The sequence below is a fragment of the Colias eurytheme genome, chromosome 19 (assembly GCF_061535395.1).
Source record: "Colias eurytheme isolate Ceu_HAF_F1 chromosome 19, ilColEury1 Martin Lab GWU primary, whole genome shotgun sequence".
Lineage (NCBI taxonomy): Eukaryota > Metazoa > Arthropoda > Insecta > Lepidoptera > Pieridae > Colias > Colias eurytheme.
In genome coordinates, this window is record NC_142998.1 from 2,964,922 (window position 1) to 2,989,963 (window position 25,042).

A 25,042-nucleotide genomic window follows, 5' to 3' on the forward strand; every position below is an offset into this window, starting at 1 on the left:
AAAAGATCTACAACTTTTTATTCACAATTTTTTCACATAACCTAAAAATTTAGGTGAAAAATTCAAAAAACCAAGTTTTTGGTCTTTTATTTCTATCTACTTCAAAATTTATTTTTTTTCTACGAAATTTGGTGGAAACTTACTTTATTATGTCCCAAATACACTGTAATTTATTTGATTGAAAATATTTATTTTTTCGCCTTATTTTGAATTAATACCAAAAAAACAACCTAATTTTCAATCGAAAAGTCACCCGTCAAAATATCAGCTTTTTTCAAAAACTTGGGATGCCTTTTATTCATTGAAATCTCTACTTTTATATGGTGTAAAAAAAAATAAACACCACCATAGTAAATGTTCTCAGGAAATGCATACAAACAGTGTGATAATGAGCTTTTACTAAATCAGGCACACTTCTTGAACTCTATATCTTCTCTTGTATCGGCTTTTCGGTAATATTTCAAAAGAAAAATAATTATCTGTTCTAAGTTTAATATTTTACAGCATATTCAAAAGCAAAATGATGTCGATAAAAACATTTCAGGTAGTTCGAGAAGTGTGCCTGATTTAGTAAAAGCTAATTTTCAGACTGTTTGTATGCATTTCCTGAGAACATTTACTATGGTGGTGTTTATTTTTTTTACACCATATGAAAGTAGAGATATCAATGAATAAAAGGCACCCCAAGTTTTTGAAAAAAGCTGATATTTTGACGGGTGACTTTTCGATTGAAAATTAGGTTGTTTTTTTGGTATTCATTCAAAATAAGGCGAAAAAATAAATATTTTCAATCAAATAAATTACAGTGTATTTGGAACATAATAAAGTAAGTTTCCACCAAATTTCGTAGAAAAAAAATATATTTTGAAGTAGATAGAAATAAAAGACCAAAAACTTGGTTTTTTGAATTTTTCACCTAAATTTTTAGGTTATGTGAAAAAATTGTGAATAAAAAGTTGTAGAACTTTTAATTACCTACAACTTTGCCATTGAACTTTTTTCTATAGGACTTGTAGTTTTGTCGGAAATCGAGAGAAACCATTTTTTTCTCTTAAAAGCTCCCCCCTCCCGCTTCCTGAACTCGGATTGACCGTAATTTATTTTTCCTTACATTTTTATCATATTCCCCTCCTTTTCTAATGGGTTTCATCCGACTGCGATTTTTTTTTGTTTCAAAAATTATCTACTCTAGTCTATAAGGTATGTATCTGTTTTTTCATGGCAAATAAGAAGTGTATCTATTTCTATTTGTCTGATTATAGGTGGTATATTATGTCGTAATCGCTATTCAAAATTTTGTCCTTTACTAAAGAAAGTTATAGTCGATATAGGTACCTTAGAGTAGTTATCTGGTCCTGTTATATCTATTTCTATTTCTTTGTATATAAGTGGTATATTATGTCGAAATACCTATCCAAATTTAGACCTTTACTAAAGAGAGGTATAGTTGATATACCTTAGAGTATTTATCTGGTCCTGAATCTATTGAAGGCGGCCGGCGAGGGTCCAGTGATTAAATATTGATCAGGCTCCTGAGGGAAATATAACGCTGTCAAGGGCGATCACTCATCGATTTCAGCTTATCTGACTTTTGCCCGTGATTAATATCTAAATACGGTCCATATTTTTATTGTTCTTGCTGATTTGTAGAAGCTCGATTCTTATTTGATTTTTCTACGGAAATCTGACTATATCGTTTTGATGCGTTACGTAATTTTCAACTAACAAAACTAAAAGTGTTTATCAATCATTTATTTACGTTTGAATGTTTGAATGTATAGGTAATCTTATCGAGGTAAATGGTAGGTAATCGGTAATTAGATTGTGACTATCCTTTTCTTTGGCTTACATAAGTTTCAATTTATAAACAGATCAGATTTCATTCAAATCGATTAAAGATCTCTTTATATCAAATATATTTCAGTAATTATCTATAATCATGTTACATAAGTACTATGGCAGGATAAAACACTACCTACTTCCTGTGTTTTGAGCAGAGCCTCAGTAGCCGAAATTCGGTCAGCAGACATCAGCATAAGCTTCATACGAACATCAATATCAATCTCTCCAAACCTATAACCTGAAATACTTTGTTTACAGTAAAGCCGCTATTAATAAACGCTCGTCAAAGGGAAGTGTAATCCCATAACACCCACGTAGCGGTCTTTGTGATCAAACCACGCGTAACGCAACCTTGCGTCCCTCACTTAATCGCTCAGACTAAGTAGCATTAAACGCTGCCACACAATCCTATCACTTGCCAACAAATCTGATTTTCACTGCACTTTAATCCGATATCATCGGATCTCGTTTATTACCTTTAATCTCGGTTTTTCCCTCCCATAGTTATACATTACTTTCTCACTTACAGAAGCTGATTCTGCAGCTCATGTGCAACCGTCAATGGATGGTACACAAGCTCATAGTAACGCTCTCGATGAATGATGGATCCAAAAAGCTCTCACCGTGTAGTCAATTAAGTGATCAGGCAGGGGTTCTGCACAATTGGTCGCCTCCGCACAAAGAGACAACGCGGCAACGCGATGTAAATCACGGAGCGATGTTTTATTAGAATGGTTAGGGAAGATTTGTGATTTTTAATATATATCTACGTTAATATACAGCTTGATCATAACGGAATTGAATAAAACATTAAAAATCACAGTGTCGGCAAATAAAAATCGGTTAGCTGTGGGTTTTTCGAGCGTATTTTCGGTCAATCAATGAAATTCGGCGTTGAAATCGTTGCAGGCGTTGATGCGTTAAATCGCATGAGCGCATCCGAGCGGCACCACTGGTTGCCCGCCTCTGACCGACCGTGTATCGAGGGCCAGTTTCGATGAAATTTTACGAATCCCGTTTTAATATTCGTGCAAAATTTTTATATTTTGTCCATGCTTGATGCAATGTTATTTGCCGTGGAATTTATCGTTAATAAACACGTTTTGTTCAATGAAAATGAAATGTTCAGTACAGTTTAATGCTTTATTTTACTAAAAAGAAAATAGCGAATAATTTTACCTATTTAAAAGTAAATATTCAAATATTAAGCAAGATATCAGTAGCTTTAACATTAAAAAATGTGTCTTACATACAATTTGTGCCAAAATCGGGACCTTACCTAAAAACCTAACAAAACCACATTCAGAATACATAAAATACGAAATATTAAAACATAATAACGAAGACATCGGGAAGCCATTCGAGATATCACATATAGAGCACTGACTTGATAACCCCGCCGGGTTATCTGAGAAAAATAGGTTATATGGACAGAGTATCTCGCAGAAATTTGTCTTTACGACTCTAACGTGTACTGCTTTGTAAGTATTGGATAGTATAGGAATATAAACCTGAAGATACACACTTAAATACATAGTTAGGTAAAGTAGGTACCTACTAATTTTTTAAAAACACGAAATATCCTTTCATCGTCTTAAAAATATTATGTAAAAAGGTATCATTCTATGACAAGAATTCTAACATCTCTAATGAAAAGTTATCAATAACATAATTTGTATTAAAAAAAATATGCACGTAGAAATAAAAAATGCGAAGGACGATGATCCTTATTCAAAAATTTATATTACCTATTATTAATGAGAATTTTTAATCAATAGACAACTAAAGATTTAATTGTGCCTACCTGTATAACAGAAAAACGTAATAAAATAACGTAACAGTGTGCTGCAAGCTAGCTGGCTAGGCTCAGTGATGACTGGGGTCCAACTCACTGCTAAGATCCTTTGTGACGGTGGATGTGTGTATCTGAAAATAAAGAAGATTCTTTATAATTTACTAAGACAGTGTACAGACCTTTGGACACAAAACAACTAATTAACAATCCCGAAAAGTTTACATCCATATGTGACAAACGTATAGCGTTCTAAAAATTATACTCAAATAGGTAGGTAATATAAATCATACCTACTTATTTAAATAGTGTCTCTTCAACAATTCAGCGGCTCATTTGTAATTTATAACTCTAATGTTAAAACATTTATTCACCAATTAAATGTATCAAACCATTAAACACATTTGTAAATAGCAAGAATGTAAAAGTTATCCACATCAAAGAGACTGATATAAATCAATCAGGTATTGAAACAAAAGTTATCGATCTCAATAAAAGGAGTGTACTGTAAATCACTCGCTTGTTGTCCTGTCTGTGTGTTTGTCGATGTCCAGATAAATTAAGATCGTCTGTTGCAAAAAGACTGTCGACTCACTTGGGGTATATTAATACGCAGATTGTGAATTAACTGTAGTCTGGAATAGGATTATATTTATTGACTGCGTTTTTAAGTATACCTACTTTGATTTTAAATATGAAGCTTAAATAAAAATAAATCATATAGGTAGGTACCTATTTATTCAACAACACGCACACGGTATGTGTAGGTGGTAGGTAGGTATGCAAATTACAAATCTTCTGGTTTATTTATGTAGTCATATACCTAATTACCTAATTATTTTTATTTAAGAGTGAGGGATATTAAAACAATATACCTTAACCTATTGCTCATTACTTTACCTACCTACTTACGTATACAATATGTTAGATTTTAAATATAACAACCGATATCATAGGGATACATCATACCTCATACCTTCTACTATCTGTCGAAATAATATTATTATCAACTTAACTATGCATAAAAATACAAAAAAAATACTAGCAGGATTTATTCTACACAATTCAACAATTTAAAACTGAAACTCGATAACTAAATCAGTATGTCCTTTCAAAGCTCTATGGACTAAATTTAGTGAGTTAGGTAAAGGCTTAAAGAGAATATGAATATCTTCAAGCTAGTTAGGTACTAGCACTCAATTACAAGGGTGGGGGGAGGTACAGACGATCAATGTTCAGTTGTTATAACTAAGTTCTTAGTAACTGTGAATCTGGCTTCACCTTTGGAGGTTTAGTGTGGTAAGTTTGGTATGTTGTAGGTATTATATGTAGTGTAGTAGATTAGAGTATAGTCAAGTAATAGCCAATAGGTAGGTAGGCACCTAATACCTAAATCTGTTTATACTAGTTTTGTACCAACTAAAAATTTCGTGTTTTAGTGACGTCTTATTACATAACTACCTAGTTCATAACTGAAGGAACAACTGCCGATTTTTGTAGAGTCAATCATTCACAAAGTATATCTTTCAATAAATATAGGTAGGAAAGGATAGGTAGCAAGATAAAATAAGAGCATAGGGTTATCAATTTGTTTTTATTCTAACTACTCTTAAATCAATAATAATTACTTATATTATACTAGCTTTCCGCCCGCGGCTTTCCGCCCGCGGCTTTGCCGCGTTTTAAAAAAAAAACCATTCCCGTAGGATTTCCGGGATAAAACCTATCCTATGTCCTTTCTCGGGTATCAAAATATCTCTATACCAAATTTCATGCAAATTGGTTCAGTAGTTAAGGCGTGATTGAGTAACAGACAGACAGACAGAGTTACTTTCGCATTTATAATATTAGTATGGATTCCAAATTCCTTGATGGGTAAAGTTACATCCTGCTATAATGTGACATATTACTAGGTAAAATAGGCTGCAGCTAGGAATGTTTAAGATAAAACCTTATATTATAGGTACATCTTCAGGTAATAACTTACCACCCATCATCACAACTACAGTACCACACTAGAAAATTAAGATATAGGTGCCTAGTGCCTACGTAGCATAAAAACAGTACAAAATTAAGATATACGTAGCATAAATGCCCCAGTCTGAATCTTGGATCTTTCACCCAGGGGGCGGGTCGACCTGACCGGCCTCACCCCCGCTCTTTCACCTTCCAATTATTAAAAACTTTTCGCTTCAGGAACATGTATTTAGGTTTTTGGTAGATGCTCTTTTGTTTTATTATAAGTATAGGTTAGTTGGCATGTCTGAAAGTTATAGCTTCTATGGTTGTTCTATTGATTTTATAGAGTCTTCTTTTAGTCATTTATAAATAATTGTTAATTATTTTTATATTGACTCTAATGCCCAGTTTTAATTTGAGGCAGTTCCTGATAGATACTTTAATTAATAGGCAATTAATTTTAAGGAAACGGTAGTCGATATTATTAATCTGGAAATAGGTACATAGGTATTTGGAATACTTACATATTTTGATTAAGTGGGTATATTTGATTATTAAAATTACGGCACTGTATTACTTGCTTCTGGCAGGTACCTCCTACTAAGATACCTACTTTGTGGTAGCTCGGCCACAGGCTCAGCTATCCCGTTATTTTTACTAAACTACAAACTTGTTTGGAAGAATTCTTACAAAAATACCAACTAGATCACATGATAACTATTTGTATATAACAAAAGAAATGTTAATTAACATTCAGGACAGCATTGTTTTTATTTGAAATTCTTCATAATCTCCAATCAAGTAAAGACTGGACATCTCTCATTCCTATAAAATAACTGTTCTAGAGAATTTTTAATTGTAATGTTGTGGTCATTTCTTTTCTAAAAGTTTCATGAAGATAATGTTATGATAAGAATGTAGGTAATTGCTTCTGTAATGCTTTTGAGATAAGAGGTTATGTAATGATAAGATTTATTGCGTTAAGTATAAAAAGTTTTTTGGCACCCTAAACTTATGTAGGTAGGTACCTACCTATTTTGTAATAGGTAGGTATGATAATAATATGAGATTGTTAGATATATTATTATAATTAATGCGAAAATACTCTTTTAATTATAGGTACCTTCCTACCTATCCTAATCTATTTTACAATACTAATTAGAATATTTACAATCTTATACAAAAAGCTCATTCGAACGTTTTATGCAGTTTACTCTCATTTATAGCGTTAATAATTATCTACATCCAAAAAATACGAAGCAAACCCACTTATCTACCATATTATTAATTACATATCTACAATAACATAATAGGTAGATACCTACCTGGGTAGGACCTGCCTACCTAAATACGACGCTCAAGATTTCTCGCTAAAAAAAATCTGACTAACCTATACCGCTAAGATACTATTTAGTAATCTTTGCCATAATGGCACTACTAGGAAATGTAACTACGTAGGTATTTATGTAGCAGCTTCGCCTACTAGTTTGACTCAGGATAGTAGCCATACTCGGTAATAGGTACCTAATCTTATTTTCTCCTGCATCTACCATACGCAAAAAATACAACTTTTCACTTACAGAAGTATCAAAATAACATCAATACAAAAGCGTAACAGTATTTATTAGTTAGCATTCCGATACGCGGCCGATTGACGCGTGACGTGCGCAGGAGTGGCGAGCCGCGCCACGCCCTACCGCCCAGATCTAGATTGATCTAGCTCATTTGTATGTTACGGATTTTTTTTAAGAAAAAAAAATTTTTTTGGTGAAGGATGCATGAAATTTTTTTGGTGAAAAAAGTTTTTTGTAAGTATGAAAAAAATTGTTAAGTAATTTTGTAAATAAGCAGTACGTTTTTAATGAATAATGAATATGTGTTTTATGTCAGTTATTTTATCTGTAAATAATTATACTAATCTTACATAATAAACACAAATAATATCTAAAGACGTTATATAAATCAAATTTACATTTTTATGCTGTCCGTACAAAATACGTACGGTAGTAATACATATTCAAAGGCGAGTGTAAAAACTAGTTGAGTGAAACATCTGTCTGAAGGCTTTGAAGGAAGTTGTATGATAATACGGTATATAGGTAGCTAGCTACGAGACCGCAGAAATATGGACGACGGAAAGTTGATACAAAGTAGGATTTTCAGGTACCGTCAGCAGATAAATGCGGTATTTTATTTTAAATAACGGGTGGCTATTTACCTATGTAAAAATGTTTGTTATTATATCATTAGAGTTTATTACTCATTGAAAATATTAACTCTTCGTCTTCACATTATTTGAAATTCAAAAAAACAGATCCTAATTAAATGGGATTAAAATTTGCAATTGTATAAAAGGCCTAATTAAGGTAAGTTAATTACGAATATCCCATATAAATGCAAATAGTTATCTAGGTAGGTACTATTATAGATTAGTAAAAAATTAAATTAAATTATTATCTACATATTATGTATTTCAATTTTCAATACCGTTGATAAAGGTAAAAAATAAATTGTATAATTAATGTACTTTCTACAGAAATATTAAAAATATAAAAGTATAAAACTATCGATATAATCGAATTACAATACAAATAATGAACGAAAAACGAAATAAACAACTATGAACAACCATAATAATTTCAATAGTAACAACTTACAATACTACAAAACCTATTCGCAAGCTAATTTCAAACCGTCAAAACATAAAAACAAAATCGGTTGTTCTATTTCGGCGCCGACCGTACCGGCTGAAAGATTTTCCCCCCGAGTGGGGGTTCGGAGGTGGCGGGGCCTTCGCTCTGCCCCCAGGCCACCGGGCCAATGGCGGAGCGGCGCGGCCTGCCACGACCCGCGCTCAGTCGCGACTCAGACGCGACCCTTGACACACGTTTGACGCGCGCGACCGCGTCTCACCCGTCGACCGCAACCGGCATCATCACGCACGGAGCGCTAGTTTACGGAGGGGTCGGTGGCCCGGGCCTGTGCCCTCCGAGAGGCCCCGACCTCCCGCCTCTGGAGCTCGGCTTCCGCAGCACTTGGCGCGAAGACGAATTGCTCCCGTCGACACCCGCCAGTCAGGCTGCGTCGACGCAGAGCGGCTCCTCCGCGACGGATAAGGGCCAAAATGTGGAGTGCGTCGTTTGCGGAGACAAGTCCTCGGGGAAGCACTACGGCCAGTTCACTTGTGAGGGTATGTAGGCAGTGACAGTGATGTGCTCAAGTGTTGTGCTCCTGTGTGTTACACCGTACACGCTCGACCCCTAACCTGTAAGCCGTGTGTGACCAAACTAAACAAACAAACTCGCGGTCAAACATCTCCGAGCCTGTAATTACAAAACGGTCGATAAAACTAATCGATAAATATCATTTACCAGCAATTATCGAGTTAAACGTAACTAGGGTCATTGCGCCTGTTCGCGTCCACATGCCTATTCGCGTCCATTTTGCGGATATCTTTTAGAAAATTCACGAAAATAAGTATACTTTAAGTAAAATTGTAATAAGAAAAATTTCCGATAATACCTCAATGTATAAGAGACATGCACACATATTCAAAATATGCCTGCGCACCGCCTATCCTATTTAAAAAAAATATTTAATTTTGGCTATTAAACGAGAGAGCTAAAACGCGCGGGATTTTGAGAAAAAATAGTGCGCAGCGTCGCGTTTGACGGTAAGTATCTTATTGTTAAATGTGAATTTTTGAATATGTAACTGTTTCTTTACTTTGCTAACAAAACATGGAATAGTATGGATTATAAATCAGCTTATTTCTTTTACAATTAATAGCTAAAATAAGGTGGACGCGAATTACTACACCGAATTTGTACAACTTCCATTTTGCGTCCACGGTGGGCGCAAACTATACCTATAGTGCATAACAATAGAACATATTGCGTCCACATTGTTTTTCATTAAGTAGCAATGAATTGTTTGTTAAAATATGTAATTTAAAATAGATTGTAAATTTTTGACTAAGGCCCTTCGCTCATGGAGCTACTCAAAAATGACTGAACTAATCAGTAATTACGATTACAAACCAGTTACAAATTGTATCTCGCATACAACGCTACTCAAGTTATAAGGTTTCAGTCACTTGTCAATGTTTGCTCGTTCATTTTTATCATAAAAAGCAAGGAAAATCGGGAAACCAGTAGCGTGGAGACCGGCACGACGCGTCGCGCGTGATTGGTTGCTAACGCGTTACTCACCAGTTAGTAACTAGTCGCGTCGTGTGCGAATCTCCATAGAACATGTATGGGCTGTGACGCTCAGGCAACTCGTTAGTAATTTGAGTTTGTGACTAGTTCTTTTTGAGTAGCTCCATGAGCGAAGGGCCTAAGACTACAAGTTGATAATTTAAATTTTCATTCAAATTAGCAAATTTTATGCAATTTTTTTCATTTTAAAATGGGTTTTCTAAGAATGAGACTAGTATCTTTGAGAATGAGAATCAATAAGTCTTTGGTTAAGAAAATAATATAAACAAAAAAGAATTTTAATTCATTAGAAACTAAAAATAGGGTAGGTAGGTAATCTTAATAGAACTGATTATTATTTATTTACATAACGTAACTTTGTTTTTTGTTTATTTTTAGTTCTATTAATGATGAGAAGATAAATATAAATAAGTTTTTCCAGTTTCCTTACAGTGAATTATATTAATAATAATGTTGATTTTAGGGTTCCGAACCTCAAAAGGAAAAACCGGAATCCTTGTAGGATCACTTTGATATCCGTTCGTCTGTATGTCCGTCTGCCGGTCTGTCTTTCTGTCAAAACCCTTTTTCTCAGTAATGCGTTGAGATATAAAGCTGAAATTTATATTGAATACTCAAGTCTACGGTCCCTTGAAGCAGTGAAAAAATCAAACTTATAAGCCAAAGCAATCAGAAGATACAGCCGTTTATGCTGCAAATTTTCGCAAATTTCGACATTCGCAAGGGAATCAAAACCTACAGGGTACTTTACGTGAACACAGACACTTGAAGTTTGGTACGAAGCAACGTCTTATAGCACAAATAAGGGAAACATTGAAAAAATAATCATTTAGAGTTAAAACATATGAAAAAAAACAGTTTATACAGGAACCCTCGGTGTGCGAGTCCCACTCGCATTTGGCCGGTTTTTATTAAATAACTATTCGTAAATAAATAATTTATTAAAATCTAATTTTTATTTGCATTTATCTGATAAAATATCACCCAATACACTCTTAATTCTTTTTCTAAGCTGGTGGACGCGAACTGGTCCACGGATGGACGCAAACTGGAATTTTTGGACGCGAACTGGGTAAAACGCCTAATTCTGCTATTTGTCTAGATAAATAAAAACCACATGATATTTCCAACACAATTGAAAGTAAATCTTAAAATAGACTATGTAATGAACACGTTACATAAATTTTGCGTTGAAATTAGTTCTGGAACATTATTATTTTCTCCTTCAAACTTTCCAACTGCACTAAGTGGACGCGAACAGGCGCAATGACCCTAGTTACTCCCAAATTTACGATCGAATGCTTTAATAACTGTTATCAAACTCTTTATTTATTTAACAATTAAAAGTTATGGTGAGAGGTTTTCGTTATTGAATCACCAGATAAAACAACATCTCAACCTTTTTATTGCTCTTAAATTATAAGTTTGTGATTCTAATAAGATACAAGACGGCACTTATAAAAAATACGAGATTAAAACGTTCCAACGAAACTTATCACTAAACTTTAAACCAGTGGCAGATTTACCGCGTAATTAAAAAAGTAGTAATCAAGGAAAAACAAACAACCCAATCTTAACCTTAAAAATACCAATTAACTTTTGAACGAAGCTAATTGTGGCAATAACACAAAGTTTTCATAAACTGCCTGCCGCTAAAGATAAGGGGAGCTTCACTTTTATGCAAATAAGTCAATTGAGGAATTTGTTGCCGACGCAAAACAAGTAGGTAATTTATTAAAATAAGATAAAATGGATTTTACATACAAATAGCGCTAGCGGTTTCGCCGTGTCTAATGCGTATGAATCAAGAATTGCAATTACAATTATAATCTTACTTTAAGTGTTAGAAATTGTGATTTGAAATGATTAGGTATCTTGCGACGTAGGTAATATGCGTGACTGCTAAACTTTTTCTATTAAGTGTTTAAATTACACCTAATTATAAACCTACTTTAAAACTTTGCGGTCTTTAAAGTTTATTTTGAATTATTTACGGTATTGTAATGTTTAGGTAACTAGGTAGGTACCTAGGTATTATCTGTTGCCTAAAATACTTACGCATGCAAAAAATCAACAATTAAAAATTAAAAATACAATGATAGAAGTATTCACATCTTTATGCTACCTACCCATTAGGTAGGTACCTAATTATTACCTTTAAAACTGATCGCTAAAAATATTAGAAACAAATCAAAGCGTAGATAGGTACTTACGTGAATTTAAAAAACCGAGTTCTTTTGAGCGTTGAAACACCTGATTCATTGAATAATTTGAACAAGTTGTTAACCTAAATTGAACACTAAAGTAAATATAATAATAAAATAAATGTAATACTAAAGTAGCAGCTTATCTATTATGCTAAACTGTCACGCAACATTCTAATAACACAGGTAACCGCTTATTAAAGTACTAATTAAAGAAATCCCTCAATATAATATCTATTTAGACATTGATGCAGGTAATGACCAGTTAGGTTTCAAACGTAATTACCTAAGTGACTGAGATAGCCTTACAGATAAAAAATTGAATGAATCTTGGGAACCTAGTGTCTTTCACTTGTGCGCGCCAATTTAATGACAGTTACTTTTTTAATTTTTCCGTGAAACTAAGCTTTGACAATGTGCTATTCTGCCAATATTTATTACTAGTTATTATTATTTTTTGTAACTACGTAATCAAAAATAAGATTTAAATTGTACGTTATTCTATCTCCTAATAATGCCTACTTCTAATTTAATACGATTTAAAACACAAGTTACTAAGTTTTAGCTTCACTGGAGAATAAAGTTTTCGTAGGTTACCAACCTAACGCACAGACAAGATTAAACTCTAACGATAATTAACAAAATCCTGATTGTTCAATAAGAAAAATAAATCAATGGACTATATTTTATCATTTTTTTATTTTTAATACCTAGGTTGATATTATGTGTTAACAATACAAATAAGTACCTATATCTAAATATAATATGTTTGGTATTTTAGATTAAGTACCTACCTACCACGTAATTTCACTCAAGCAATTAAAACATTACGCATTACGTAAGGCACAGTTTCCCAGATATCATCCAAATCAAGTTGTTTTTAATTAAAAATAAAAGTTAAAGATTTTAATAATGAAAATTGTGTGTTTTTTAATTGTATTAGATGCAAATCTTTATTTTGGTGGTAGCAACATTTTTTAATTGTTTGGACCTGTTTGGACATAGCAGATTATATGTCCGTCGGTAAGATAATGCCAGTGTCACTTATTTTTAATGTTTTCATGCATTATTAGGTAGGTACCTACCAGAATTATAACTTGACTTACAATTACTTAGGTAAATTTAAATTTATAAAATATTATATCGTAGGGTTATAAGTAGTTGATCTACCTATGTTCAATTTTTTTATAATTAGCTAGAAAAACTAGGTAATACAAATAATTATTTAGCAAGCAGATCAGAGAGACCTACTCAAGAGTTAGTATCTACCTATAAAATGTAAAAATATATTAATCTTAGATTATCTAAACTTAGGCACTCAACTGGTTTAAAAAATCGACCCACATGAGGTCTATAAAGAAATAGACAAACCGAAACAACTGCTTGAATTTAACCCTTCACGTACATGCGGAGATAATTCCTCTTATTATACCGTATGGTCCCAAAGACCAGCCTTGACCTGTACAGTGCACCACTCACCTTGCATGACCCTATACAGTTGAAAAGTAACAATGTTATAGGTATACCTTATAGGTATGTAGCCTGTAGGGTGTATTGATCTTTCGGATTCAAATGTTGAAACTACTTAGATGAAAAAGTAAAAGAAAGTTTTTTTTGCAGGTTTATTAGGTAGAAATAGAAGAGTATTTAGGTTGTTTTTTTTAGTTGAATAATTAGATAAATAAATGCAAGCTAAGTAGGTACCTACGCAAAAACACGCATCTGCGTACCTATCTAGGTATTTAGTGTTTTGATAAGATAAAACTAGACTAATTTATGAACTAAAATCGTTATATTTCATTTATTGGTGATTAATAAGCGTTCAATTTATTTCCCAAACTTATAAATAGGTAAGTAGGTAATAGATTAGGAATGCACAATTCATTATGCAAAAATGTTGATACACTTTTATTAATACTAATAAAGACAAAGCTTTTAAATGGGCAAATGGCGTTAAAACTATTTTATTATTGTCCGAAAAAACCCGGACATATTATGTACATATATACATTATTTATTAAGATAACAACAAAATTTTTCCGATATTTTCGCTAAATTTACACACTATGCAAAGTGATATCGAAGTGAACTTTACGATCAAAACTATTTGGTTGTTTGATATTTGGTTCGATTATTTAATGCGATGAAATCATATCACATTTTCTAAATACTGAATATTTAATAAATAAGAATCGTGTCTTATCTATAAAGATAATTCTACTAAAAGTATTGCGTTCACTCTGTCTCAAATTAAATGTGATCGCTTTTCATTTCGGTTCTTCAGTCATTAATTCAAAAAGAAATTTCGCAAGCGATATCGCTTCAATATCCTGTCTACCGTGAACATAAAACAGGCTACAGGCGCCTCTTTATCTAAAACTGCGGCGAGTTCTTAGCGGGCGAATAAAATCGCTCTTATTTAATAATTTAGAGGAAATTTTACATTTCTTATCACGCGTGGCGCCGTCCGGGTCACGAACTCGGCTATCTTTTCAGTAATATCTCGGAAACTAGTCGATAATTTTGAATAAATTTGTTAGATTCGGTCAATTTAATTCCGTCCAAATTTATTGGCTTATGAATGGTGATCACGGAAAGTTTATTGAATGGCACTATGCTGTGAATGTGTTGACTGATGAATTATGGCTGGAATTTTTATTGTTTTATCACCAGGATAAAGTTTGCACAGTCAGTAAGGTGATTGATATTAAGGCACAGATTACTAGACGTTATAGATCATAGTCTAGACTCTAGTCTCTAGATCAAATATTGTTAAGGCTAGATATATGGTTTTTATTTATTTTCTATACTATATTCAAACTCAATAATTGTAAATCGTTGCGCTGCATTAGTGATGGTCATAAACTGTTATTTTGATGTCGACAAATCCACTTTATTAACAGGTGGACCTCCCGCTGTTGGAGTTGGGACCTTGTCATTGTAAACACTCGTGAGTCATGATGTGAAATGTACTTAGACCTTTAATGGTGTTGCTTTGACAAGGTTATGTGAAATGCGCTCCTTTTGACTTAAATGCTCGCGTCCGTGAACGACTATCCCGATTCAGTTGACACCTGAGTTTAGTGATGTGTGACAACGATCGATAAAAATTTCATATTTTTGTACTTGAAATAAATATTTCTTACCGTAAAATAAAGATGTTATAAATAAAAGTAATTTCAAATGAGGGATGAGATTTCGTCAATTCACAGTGCGATTTATTTATGATAGAAAGTTATAATAATAATAAAATGTAAAAATAAAAATCATAATGAAACTAAGACAGCTTTATCGATTTCATAAAATTACATAAAACCTAACTGTACAAAAAATCTTAAAGAATGTAGGCATTCTCAAAAATGCGATACGCTAACGGGCAAAACGTTTTTATTAATCTGATAATACTACATTTCAACGGAATCCGAGCTATCATAGAAGGTTTATATCTTAATACGTTTGAAAGCTTTAACCATAACATGTTATCTTTAGACGCATAAATACCAGATAGATATCATCTTTTGATTTGCATGAAAAGTATTTATAATATTCATGTTTTTCACCAAATCTTTCTCTTTATTTTCGTCTGATTGTTATCTTTGGTCTAAATATGTGTTTAACACGATAGAACACAAATTATATGAGAGATATGGATCGCATTATTCGATATACATAATATGCTATGAATTAATCAGCTGATTTGCAATTTGCATGATCTTACTATTTAAAGTATAATATATGAATGTACAAGTATATTATAGTTGTATCTAGTGAAATATTTTCCATTTCTTTATCAGTATTCCAAATTATATTTGATTTAAACGTTGGTTAGGTAATAAATAAATAATTATTATATTTCACATTCATTCTATTAATATTTATTCCACGCTTTCAATCAAACCGCAGTAGTTTATACTTTAAAACTCACACAATTTAAATCGCATTAAATAAAAACTATCGACACGCGCACATCACTACAACCGGTCACTTTATGGTATGTTTTGTCCCGCAACACCGTGGCAGTTAACCCTATCTTTACGAGCGACTCTAAACATAAGTGTCTCTCGCGACTTATTTATTTTTATCTCATTCCACTTTTTAAATTGAATCCCGGACCGGCGCGTGTGTGGCTCGCCCGGCCACTAAACCTGTCAATAAACTTAAATTGTATGAATTAGTGGCTTTAATTCGATGCTTTTTAATACGTTGTTTATGGATAGAAGGGTAATGAATAGGTGCGTTAGCGTTTGTGATTGTCACCTCGTTAAGATGACGTCAGTGTAATACGTCAAGTGAAATTGTACACGTGTGTGAGATAATTTTGTTGAACGATGAGTCCCGTACCGTCTTAAAGCAGTACTAATTCCAGTTTGGGAAAATAGACAGCTACAGATACTATAGGTCGTCTAGCGCCATCATCGTGACATACACGGTGTCCCCTGAAATGTTATTTCCTTTATAATTCATATATTTTAATATGAATCTTTCATACATAATATTATTATAGACTTAGTCTTTGATACTTCTGCATCTACGGAACTGAATTTCTTATAAAAGCGTGATCGTTAGATGTCTGAGCTATTGTTATATTAATTCTAGTTACGTAGGATTTGCAGGTGGAAGGTAAAAAATAGCTTCTTTTTTTGTAAATATTGATTCGTTTTCTTTTCATGAATTAAATGTATACCATTAAAACATGCAAATAAGTACATAGTTTAATTGTGGCTTAACATCAAATCGACCTTTGGTCGTGTTTTGTTTTTAAATGTAGTATTGTTTCAACACTTGCATATCATGATATAGGTAGGTACCTATGTGGTACCTACGTATACTATGCACCTACACTGCGTCACATGCATGTCACATGTGTTGCGGTAGGTACTAGGGAATGCAATCCCGACTCGAGATTGCAAATTCGGGATCCTGCGGGATTAGAAATATCAATCCCGCGGGATCCCGGAATTTTCGGGATCCCGTCTAATTAAAAAAAAATGTTGAATTCAGATGACTGAAAAAGCTAATAACTGCTTGTTTGTGAAAGGAGGCCATCCATAAATTACGTCACGCGAATTTTAGAACTTTTCAACCCCTCCCCCCTCCATGTCACAGGTTGTCACATTTTTAGTACCCCGTCCCCCCTAATGTGACGTCACACATTTTTCAAACTTATGCATGTATCTAAAAATAATCAAAAGAACAGTTATTTTCATTTTTTTATTTATTTTTACTTATTAAATAATCTTAAATATCGAAAATTTTAAAAGTCGTAAATTTTAGTGTCCCACTTGCATTACAACATGACTCTAGGAATTAAATGTTGTTGCGTAAGAGATAATCTTATAGCGAGAGTGCGAAATTATTAATAAATACATATAGGTAGGTAGTCACGTCACAAAGCTTTTGATCCCCCCTGCCCCTTGTCACATTATGTCACATAAAGATGATACCCTCCCCCCCTATTAACGTGTGACGTAATTTATGGATGGCCCCTAGTGAGGTTAACTAAAATAACATGTTACTCGAAAGAAAATAAAAACCTTTATTATTTAATCTTACCAACTAAATAATAATCAGGTTGTAAGGAAATTAACGTAGGTAAATTAGGTAATCAAAACAATAAGCTTATTTCAAGGGAATTAGGAAAAATTGAAAAGTTTGCGCCCCGAGTGGTTGTGTGTTGCGTCGCTGACCACTGCCGCCCAATCCCGTCAATCTCGAACGGGATCTCGTCATATGATGCGTCGGGATTGATCCCGAAAAATTACACGAGATCTCGCGAGATCGGGATCCCGCGGGATCGGGATTGCATTCCCTAGTAGGTACATATTATAATCAAACTAAAACATTTATTTATTCAATTAGACTTCTAGAAGTACTTTTGAATCGTCATAACATATTTTGCACGACTCATGATGCGAAGCATCAGAGAGTGCTTTACGATCGAAAAATTTTTTTCGCCTCATTTTTGCAGCTATTCTTATTATTTATAGCCTTGTTAGTTCACGGAATCAAGATATTTTGCATACTATTTAACATTTACTACCGATTCGGAATACAGCATCTATGGTGATTGGTGAATGGTGACACACTATAAACTACACGCCCCGGTTATTACGTGCTTTGAACAGAAAATATCAAATTGATTTTTTAATTCCTAGGCAACATTTACATGTTTAAGATATGTACCTATATTTTAGTATCTTACACTAGGTACAAGATATTTTTTAAATCATTTCTTAAACAGTTGAAGTAGGGAATTAAAGTTTTTGTTGGATTGGTATTGTGGTTTTCCGCGGGGCATAACTAGTTTATATACTAAATGAATTAATTGTTCTATCTAGTTATATTATATAAGATATAATGATGTACAACATTGTAATGTAATGACACGAACATTGTAGTGTTTAAGGCTAATTACAAGTATCATACTAAAGAACATAATATAATGTTTTTTGTTACAACAGGTAATCTATACAAAAAGCTAGTAATACTAATAATTATACTAATATTATAAGTCCTAAAGATTGTACAACGTAACAATGTTTGATGCTCTTTAACGCAAAAATTACTGAAGCGATTTGAATGAATTTTAGTGTGTAGATAGATTAAGAGTCTCTGAATAAGATGTAAATAATATAGTTGTAAGTTAATATCAGGTTAAAAACAATCTAAAGCTAAGCTAACAATAGTAGGTACCTATTGTAGATCTAGATGTTTTTTTTTCTCTTTAAGGGCTTGGTCTAGTAGTGCAAACAAATGCATCCTGTCATCCTATATGTAAATAATACAAATGTACTAAGGGAAAGTTGCTCCACTTAATTTTTAAAAATTAAATCATTCGTATGCATAATTTAATATTCGTAATAAGTACCAAAAATGACAATTTGAAACAATTTTCGTAAAAATTACACCGGGTGATTTTTTTATCAGTACACAAAATTTGCGAATACTTTCTATTGATATCTTCAACTTCATGTTTATATAACTGATCAACTTTTACAAAGAAATTTGGACGAAATATAACAAAAAATAAGCTTTCCATACAAAATGCATAACTCTATACATTTTTTTCGACCTAAGTTTCTTAGTGAAAGTTGTTCAGTTTAACTAATAAAACGGATAAACAAATTTTGTTTATAATAAAAAAAATGTAATGTTTGTGTTAAAAAATTATAAAATAGAAAAATACGCAAATGAAAACAAAAGATATTTATTTCTGACTAGCTTCCGCCCGCGACTCCGTCCGCGCGGATGTCGGTCTTCGCGTCTTCTACAGATTTATTATATTATGTATAATATATAGATTTATATTGATAAACCTAATAAATCTTTTGCTAGCATTCTGATGCTTTATCGGTTGCACTGGATTTAGTCGAATGCTGAAGTCTCGAATCAATCAATTCTGATAGTAGGCAATTTATGTAAAATCTTGATAATGGTCCATCATTTTATTTTGCCTAAACGTTACATAATTTTTTATATATTCTATTTTTAACGAATGATTCACTCCAGTCCAAACAGCAAATAAGCAGACTTCTGCTTCTGCAACGTTTAGTTGCAGAAGCAGAAGTCTGCTTATTTGTATTTCAAAAGTGTTATTTTTTGCATTGTATTTCAAATATTATTTTTTTTATTTTTAACCGCATCTTCCGCATTCATGTCTTTTGCCGGAATTAGACATTTAACTTCTACTAGTCCCATTTTCCCTTTTTGATATGGGAGTGTATAAAGTAATTATTTAGATATTTCTCGTTATACTTTTAAAAAGTTATTATTGTCATTTTGCTCATTAGGTAAAATAATTTCGATATCAGTTTTAAGTTTTTTGATACCTGCAATAATAACGTCATAATCGCCTGCACATACTTAACGATTACACCCTGTATACAATCCACCATCCACATTCATAATGTTTTCCTGTCCTCCTCTCCTTTACGCTGTTCACCGATACATTTTAAATGAGTAAATCTGCTACCACTGAAGGATGTTTCATTGTGATCAGCAAATTTTCACCACTGTTGTCAATTATTTGTTTTTCATTTTTAATCAGCAATTGGGAATTATCAGTTTTGTTTTTTGCAGATTGGTGATGTACCCTAACAATACGTCGAAAAGGGAAAGCATCAACGAATTATCGTTTTCGTCCTCTTTTTTTATTCTTCGCGTCTCTGTTACTTGTGTTTGTTTAGTTCTCAACACCCACTGAATTTTCTATGTTATTGTGATCTTCCATTACATCTGAGTTTTGATGATGTGATGATAATCCATTCGTTTTAATATTGGTACTTAGAGTTGGTGGACTAAACTAGAAATGGCGGACTAAATTTGTCAGCGCGTCTGTAAGATCAGAATATAAAACCAACATCCTGTATTTAAGTTACAAAATTAATAATCAAACAACATGCCGCTACGTTGAAAATGACTAGAAGAAACAATTAAAACACCTCGGCATATAATTTTGGAGTAAACAAATCATTTTCCCCGTATGGGGATTTCCCCGGATGAACTTGGGAAGTTCAAGTTCTCAATACAAGTTTATATTATATTTCGTATTTCTCAAACGAAAAATAAACATTTTTGGAACTTCAAAAAAAAATATATTATAAGAAAATTTATGAGCTTACTTTAGTGTTAAAGAAATATACATCCCTTTACTGACACCCCGTAAAATAAAGAAATTGTTGCCAATCACCTTTGCAATCTATTTGGTTTCATTAACTTTATGTTCGAAGATAATTTTTTTTCTAGTAGTTACACGCGTATTTTTTCCGTTTATTTTCCATATCGAAATCAAATGTTTAAAAATACGAATATTTGCACAAAACTAAGATAAAAATAATCAATTAACAAAAATATTAAATTTAATGAAGTAGAGCAACTTTCACTTCGGTATGAAGGAAAATCGAGCGTAGAGCACACGTCAGAACGCTCCGGCCCAAGGAGCGCGACTAAAGAAATTCGCTAGGATTTTTCCTAATTATTTTAAATATTTTTTTAATATTTAAAGAATTATCAAAATTAAAAAAAAAATTTTTTAAAGGATTAATACTCATTGGTCTTCAACCAACTCGAATAAATTAATGGAAAAAATAACTTTTAGCAGTATTTATCAATAGATTTCGTAAGGCAAAAAATGGGAAATTTAATGAATTTATAACGTTCTAATTAGGAAAATCATAAGTTTTTCGGCAATTGTATTCAGCAGTTTTTAATAACGACTATATAAGGATAATAATGCGCTGATCAGATTGTATAAATTGTAATCGGTTGCAACGTAGTGAGTGCACAAACTTAGCTCGAAATGTCTTTGGGGGAAAGAGACTTATCTTGAAGGCCTGATTAAGGTAACATAAAGTAACTTTATAAATGTGAAAAAATTCACGCGCATTGCGTATATAACTCTAATTGATAAACAAGAAAAAAAAATTCAGTTTATCATTTCATTAACCGGGAAAAAATTGTCAAATAACTTCTTCAAAACGCAATTTTGCTAGACTGCAGCCTAAAATCTCTGGGTAGGTACTGGTAGGTTAAAAAAACTTAAATAGGTACCTTTAGGTAGGTAATTATGCCCTTTTTGATAACTTTAAATCATATTGATATTATTTTACTCGCATAATTACAATAATTTATTTATTTATTTATTTATTAAATAAATACTAAAATAATACTAATAAAAAACAATTTATGATTGACACGTAATAAAAAGTATAAAAAAATTAATACAGAAATGATCGCTTATAATTACTACACTAATTGGATATTATCGTTTAAAAAATAAAAAGATCTATAACACTAAGACAGGACCTAGATCATTAGGCTCAAACCTCGTTAGGGAGGATAATTTTTCATTTCACTTCTTCTTTTATAATACCTATACGTATAATGGAACGGTTTAAAGAAATTATGTTTTATTTAATGGGATTTTGATTTCTTAATATCTGCCTAAAGTATGTGTCTTTGTAAAATATATATTATTCAGTTAATCTATAATTATATTTATTTAAAATTATTAAGCTGAAGAGTTTGTTCTTTTGTTTGAACGCGCTAATCTCAGGAACTACTGGTCTGATTTGAAAAATTATTTCGGTGTGTGATAGCCCATTTATCGAGGAAGGCTATAGGCTATGATATTATCATCACGCTAAGACCAACAGGAGCGGAGCAATGCGGGTAAAACCGCGGGGATAAGGACACCATAACATTAGGTTCACTCTTCTTAATTCAGTATTTTGTTTTTTAACATCAAATACTGAAAACAAAAATGTAAATGTGAATTTTCATATAAATATCTTTCCTATATTCAAGAATAATGAAAATACATATTCTCTGACTTCCACACTCATATTTATCTCAACTTCAAAAAATATTTCACACACAATATTGATAAGAAAAGGGAACAAAATGTTAATTACTTTCTCAGTCGGTTATAAATTAATAATTACAGGCCATCTCCATACGGGCTAATGATTTTCAGTACATTGTGATTGATGAAGCGATCGCCGCTCAATTGATTTCCATCTAATTCAATTATTTCTAAATTCATTTCTAAATAGATTTTAGTAACATGCCGTGAATTGACTGGCAAATTCATATTATACCATAATTAAGCATGGCTGGTTATGACGATCATAATATGAATTTGCCAGTCAGTTCAATTCACGGCGTAAACTGTCTGGAAATAAGAGGTCATAATACGGCCCCTGTAGGTATCTACATACTTTATTTCATGTATCTGTTACTATCTATAATAACATACTTTTAGAGTATAATAATCCTTATTCTACTGGTTATAACGACTTTTTTTAAACTTTACAGATAACTAGCTTTCCGCCTGCGGCTTCGCCCGCGTTTTCAAAAAAAAACCCGCATAGTTCCCGTTCCCGTGGGATTTCCGGGATAAAACCTAGCCTATGTCACTCAGAAATGATGTAGCTTTCCAACAGTGAAAGAATTTTTCAAATCTGCTAAATAGTTTCGGAGCCTATTCAATTCATACAAACAAACAAACAAACAAAAAATCAAACCTTTCCTCTTTATAATATTTGTATAGATGTATAGATATATAGTAGATATGGTAGGTACCTACTTATTTTAAAATTTGATAATAATCTTTTTTGACACCAAGGCGTGAAAACGTAGAAGACAGAGATATGTCCGCATATTTTGTAATGTTTTATGACTTAGGATAGAGCTTTTTTACAAAAACCTAAATATTTCTATAAAATAACGTAAATTTATTGAAAATATTCGTCTATTATTTGGCTACATATAAATACATAAAAAGTACTTACCGGTCATTGACCCCACGATTAAAATATGTTGACAATATTTTCAAGCATCACGATATATTATTATAATCACATTAAATTAAGAATGTTAACGCCTAAAGCAAAATGGTGATTCATAAAACGTTTTTTAAGTATAAGTGGGTATTTCCTATTGGCTGTCGTAGTTATAAATTTTAATAACGATCGTGCATAAATTAATTTTTAACAGGCAAACTACTTAGAAGATTAAAAAGTTACAAAACAGGCAAAGACATTTCAAATTAAAAAAAATCGTATGGAATTCCGTGAATGTACAGCCTTATTTTTTTTTTAATTCTTCGAAGTGTTGCCAGTTACGATTATGATATCTATGATGAAAATAAAGATAAAAAATATCACCAAGATGTATTGCTGTTAGAACAGTTTAAAAGGCAGTTACAAGGAAGGGTCTTTAGGGCTTTTGTAGTAACTCAAAAATATTACATAAATAGGCCTCGTTACGTGAACACTAAAGGTTTAATGGCTTAATAGGCCATATTTCAAGGTAACAAAAGTTGCAATAAAAAGTCAACCTTGCGTTTATATGCAACCTGTATACAATAAATGCATGATATTTAAAATTAATTGTACATTATTAGTAAGTCTTGGTGCTAGTATTCGAATGGTATTAATATTAGTTTATGTTTGACCAACTAGGTAGATACTATTTTAGAGTGTAGTACCTACGTAGGTACTACCTAGATATTTTGCTCTTGCGTGCGAAATTATTTTGTTGTAAAATTAATAGATTTTTTGTTAAATTTATGCTTTTACTATCTTATGAGTTTTTACAAAATAGTCATGTACTCTAAGCTTTCAATTCATGTTTAAATTGTTTTACATTAACTTCTAATTCCTAAGAAATAAGTTACACCTACATTATGATTGTCGGATTTCTGTTTAATTATAAATTTATGTATGGGCAACTATTTCTCAAATCCAATTCAAATACCTACCTATATCTTAACTTAATCATTATTAAATATTAATAAATACTAAATTTACTCACACTTTTAAACAACAAAACATAATTCATATAGTTCCGTGTGCGCCATGTTTTCATTTGAAATCGCAATGTCAATGCACCGGTTATCATGCGCGCGCAATTTGAAAGATATTTCCCAGCGATTGCGGTAATTGGGAACCGCGTTGTTCTCGTGCTAACGCGGGATGCTTTTTAGTCTGTGGGCGAATTGTAGTTTCTAATTTTGAATCGATCGATTTTTTTTTAATGTTAGTAAATAAAGACGTGGATCTGAGGTTCTGAAACGACGTGGTCTGAATGATACGAGGTTTTAAATCGAAAATTGTACTCACCATTAATACTTATTATTTTATTCATAAACTAGGAAGAAATATCAAATAATATTAATTACGATTAATATATTTTTTATCTTTTTTTTTACCACACATTTGTATATCAAAGCTGGCAACTATCTTATAAAAAAAAGCAAATGTCAACATTCCAACTTTAAAATTTCCTTTTCTATTTTATCCCGCGTTTTCAGTGAAGATACAATAGTCGAAGCATAGAGCATAGACGTAGTATTTAGTAATCTGTAAACATGGTACAAGTGCGCCTACACGATTATCTGAATACGTGGTTAACGGTACGTTGCATCCAAAATGTGGAACCTAGCGCTCCTAGCTTCTTGGAAATGCGATTATAGAGCTTATTCGAATAATGTTTATGTTATCTGTCTTTCCGCTTTATGGAGA

The 25,042-nt window shown here is 32.3% G+C and overlaps 1 protein-coding gene across 2 annotated transcripts in view; it reads left to right on the forward strand.

Moving 5' to 3' along the window:
• Positions 1-8,413: 8,413 nt before the first annotated feature.
• Positions 8,414-25,042, forward strand: part of svp (COUP transcription factor 2) — a 71,214-nt gene continuing 54,585 nt past the window's right edge. For both annotated transcript variants that reach the window (XM_090112858.1, XM_090112857.1), the window contains exon 1: positions 8,414-8,783. In XM_090112858.1, coding sequence (XP_089968984.1) covers positions 8,414-8,783 — 370 coding nt within the window. The remainder of the gene's footprint in view (positions 8,784-25,042) is intronic.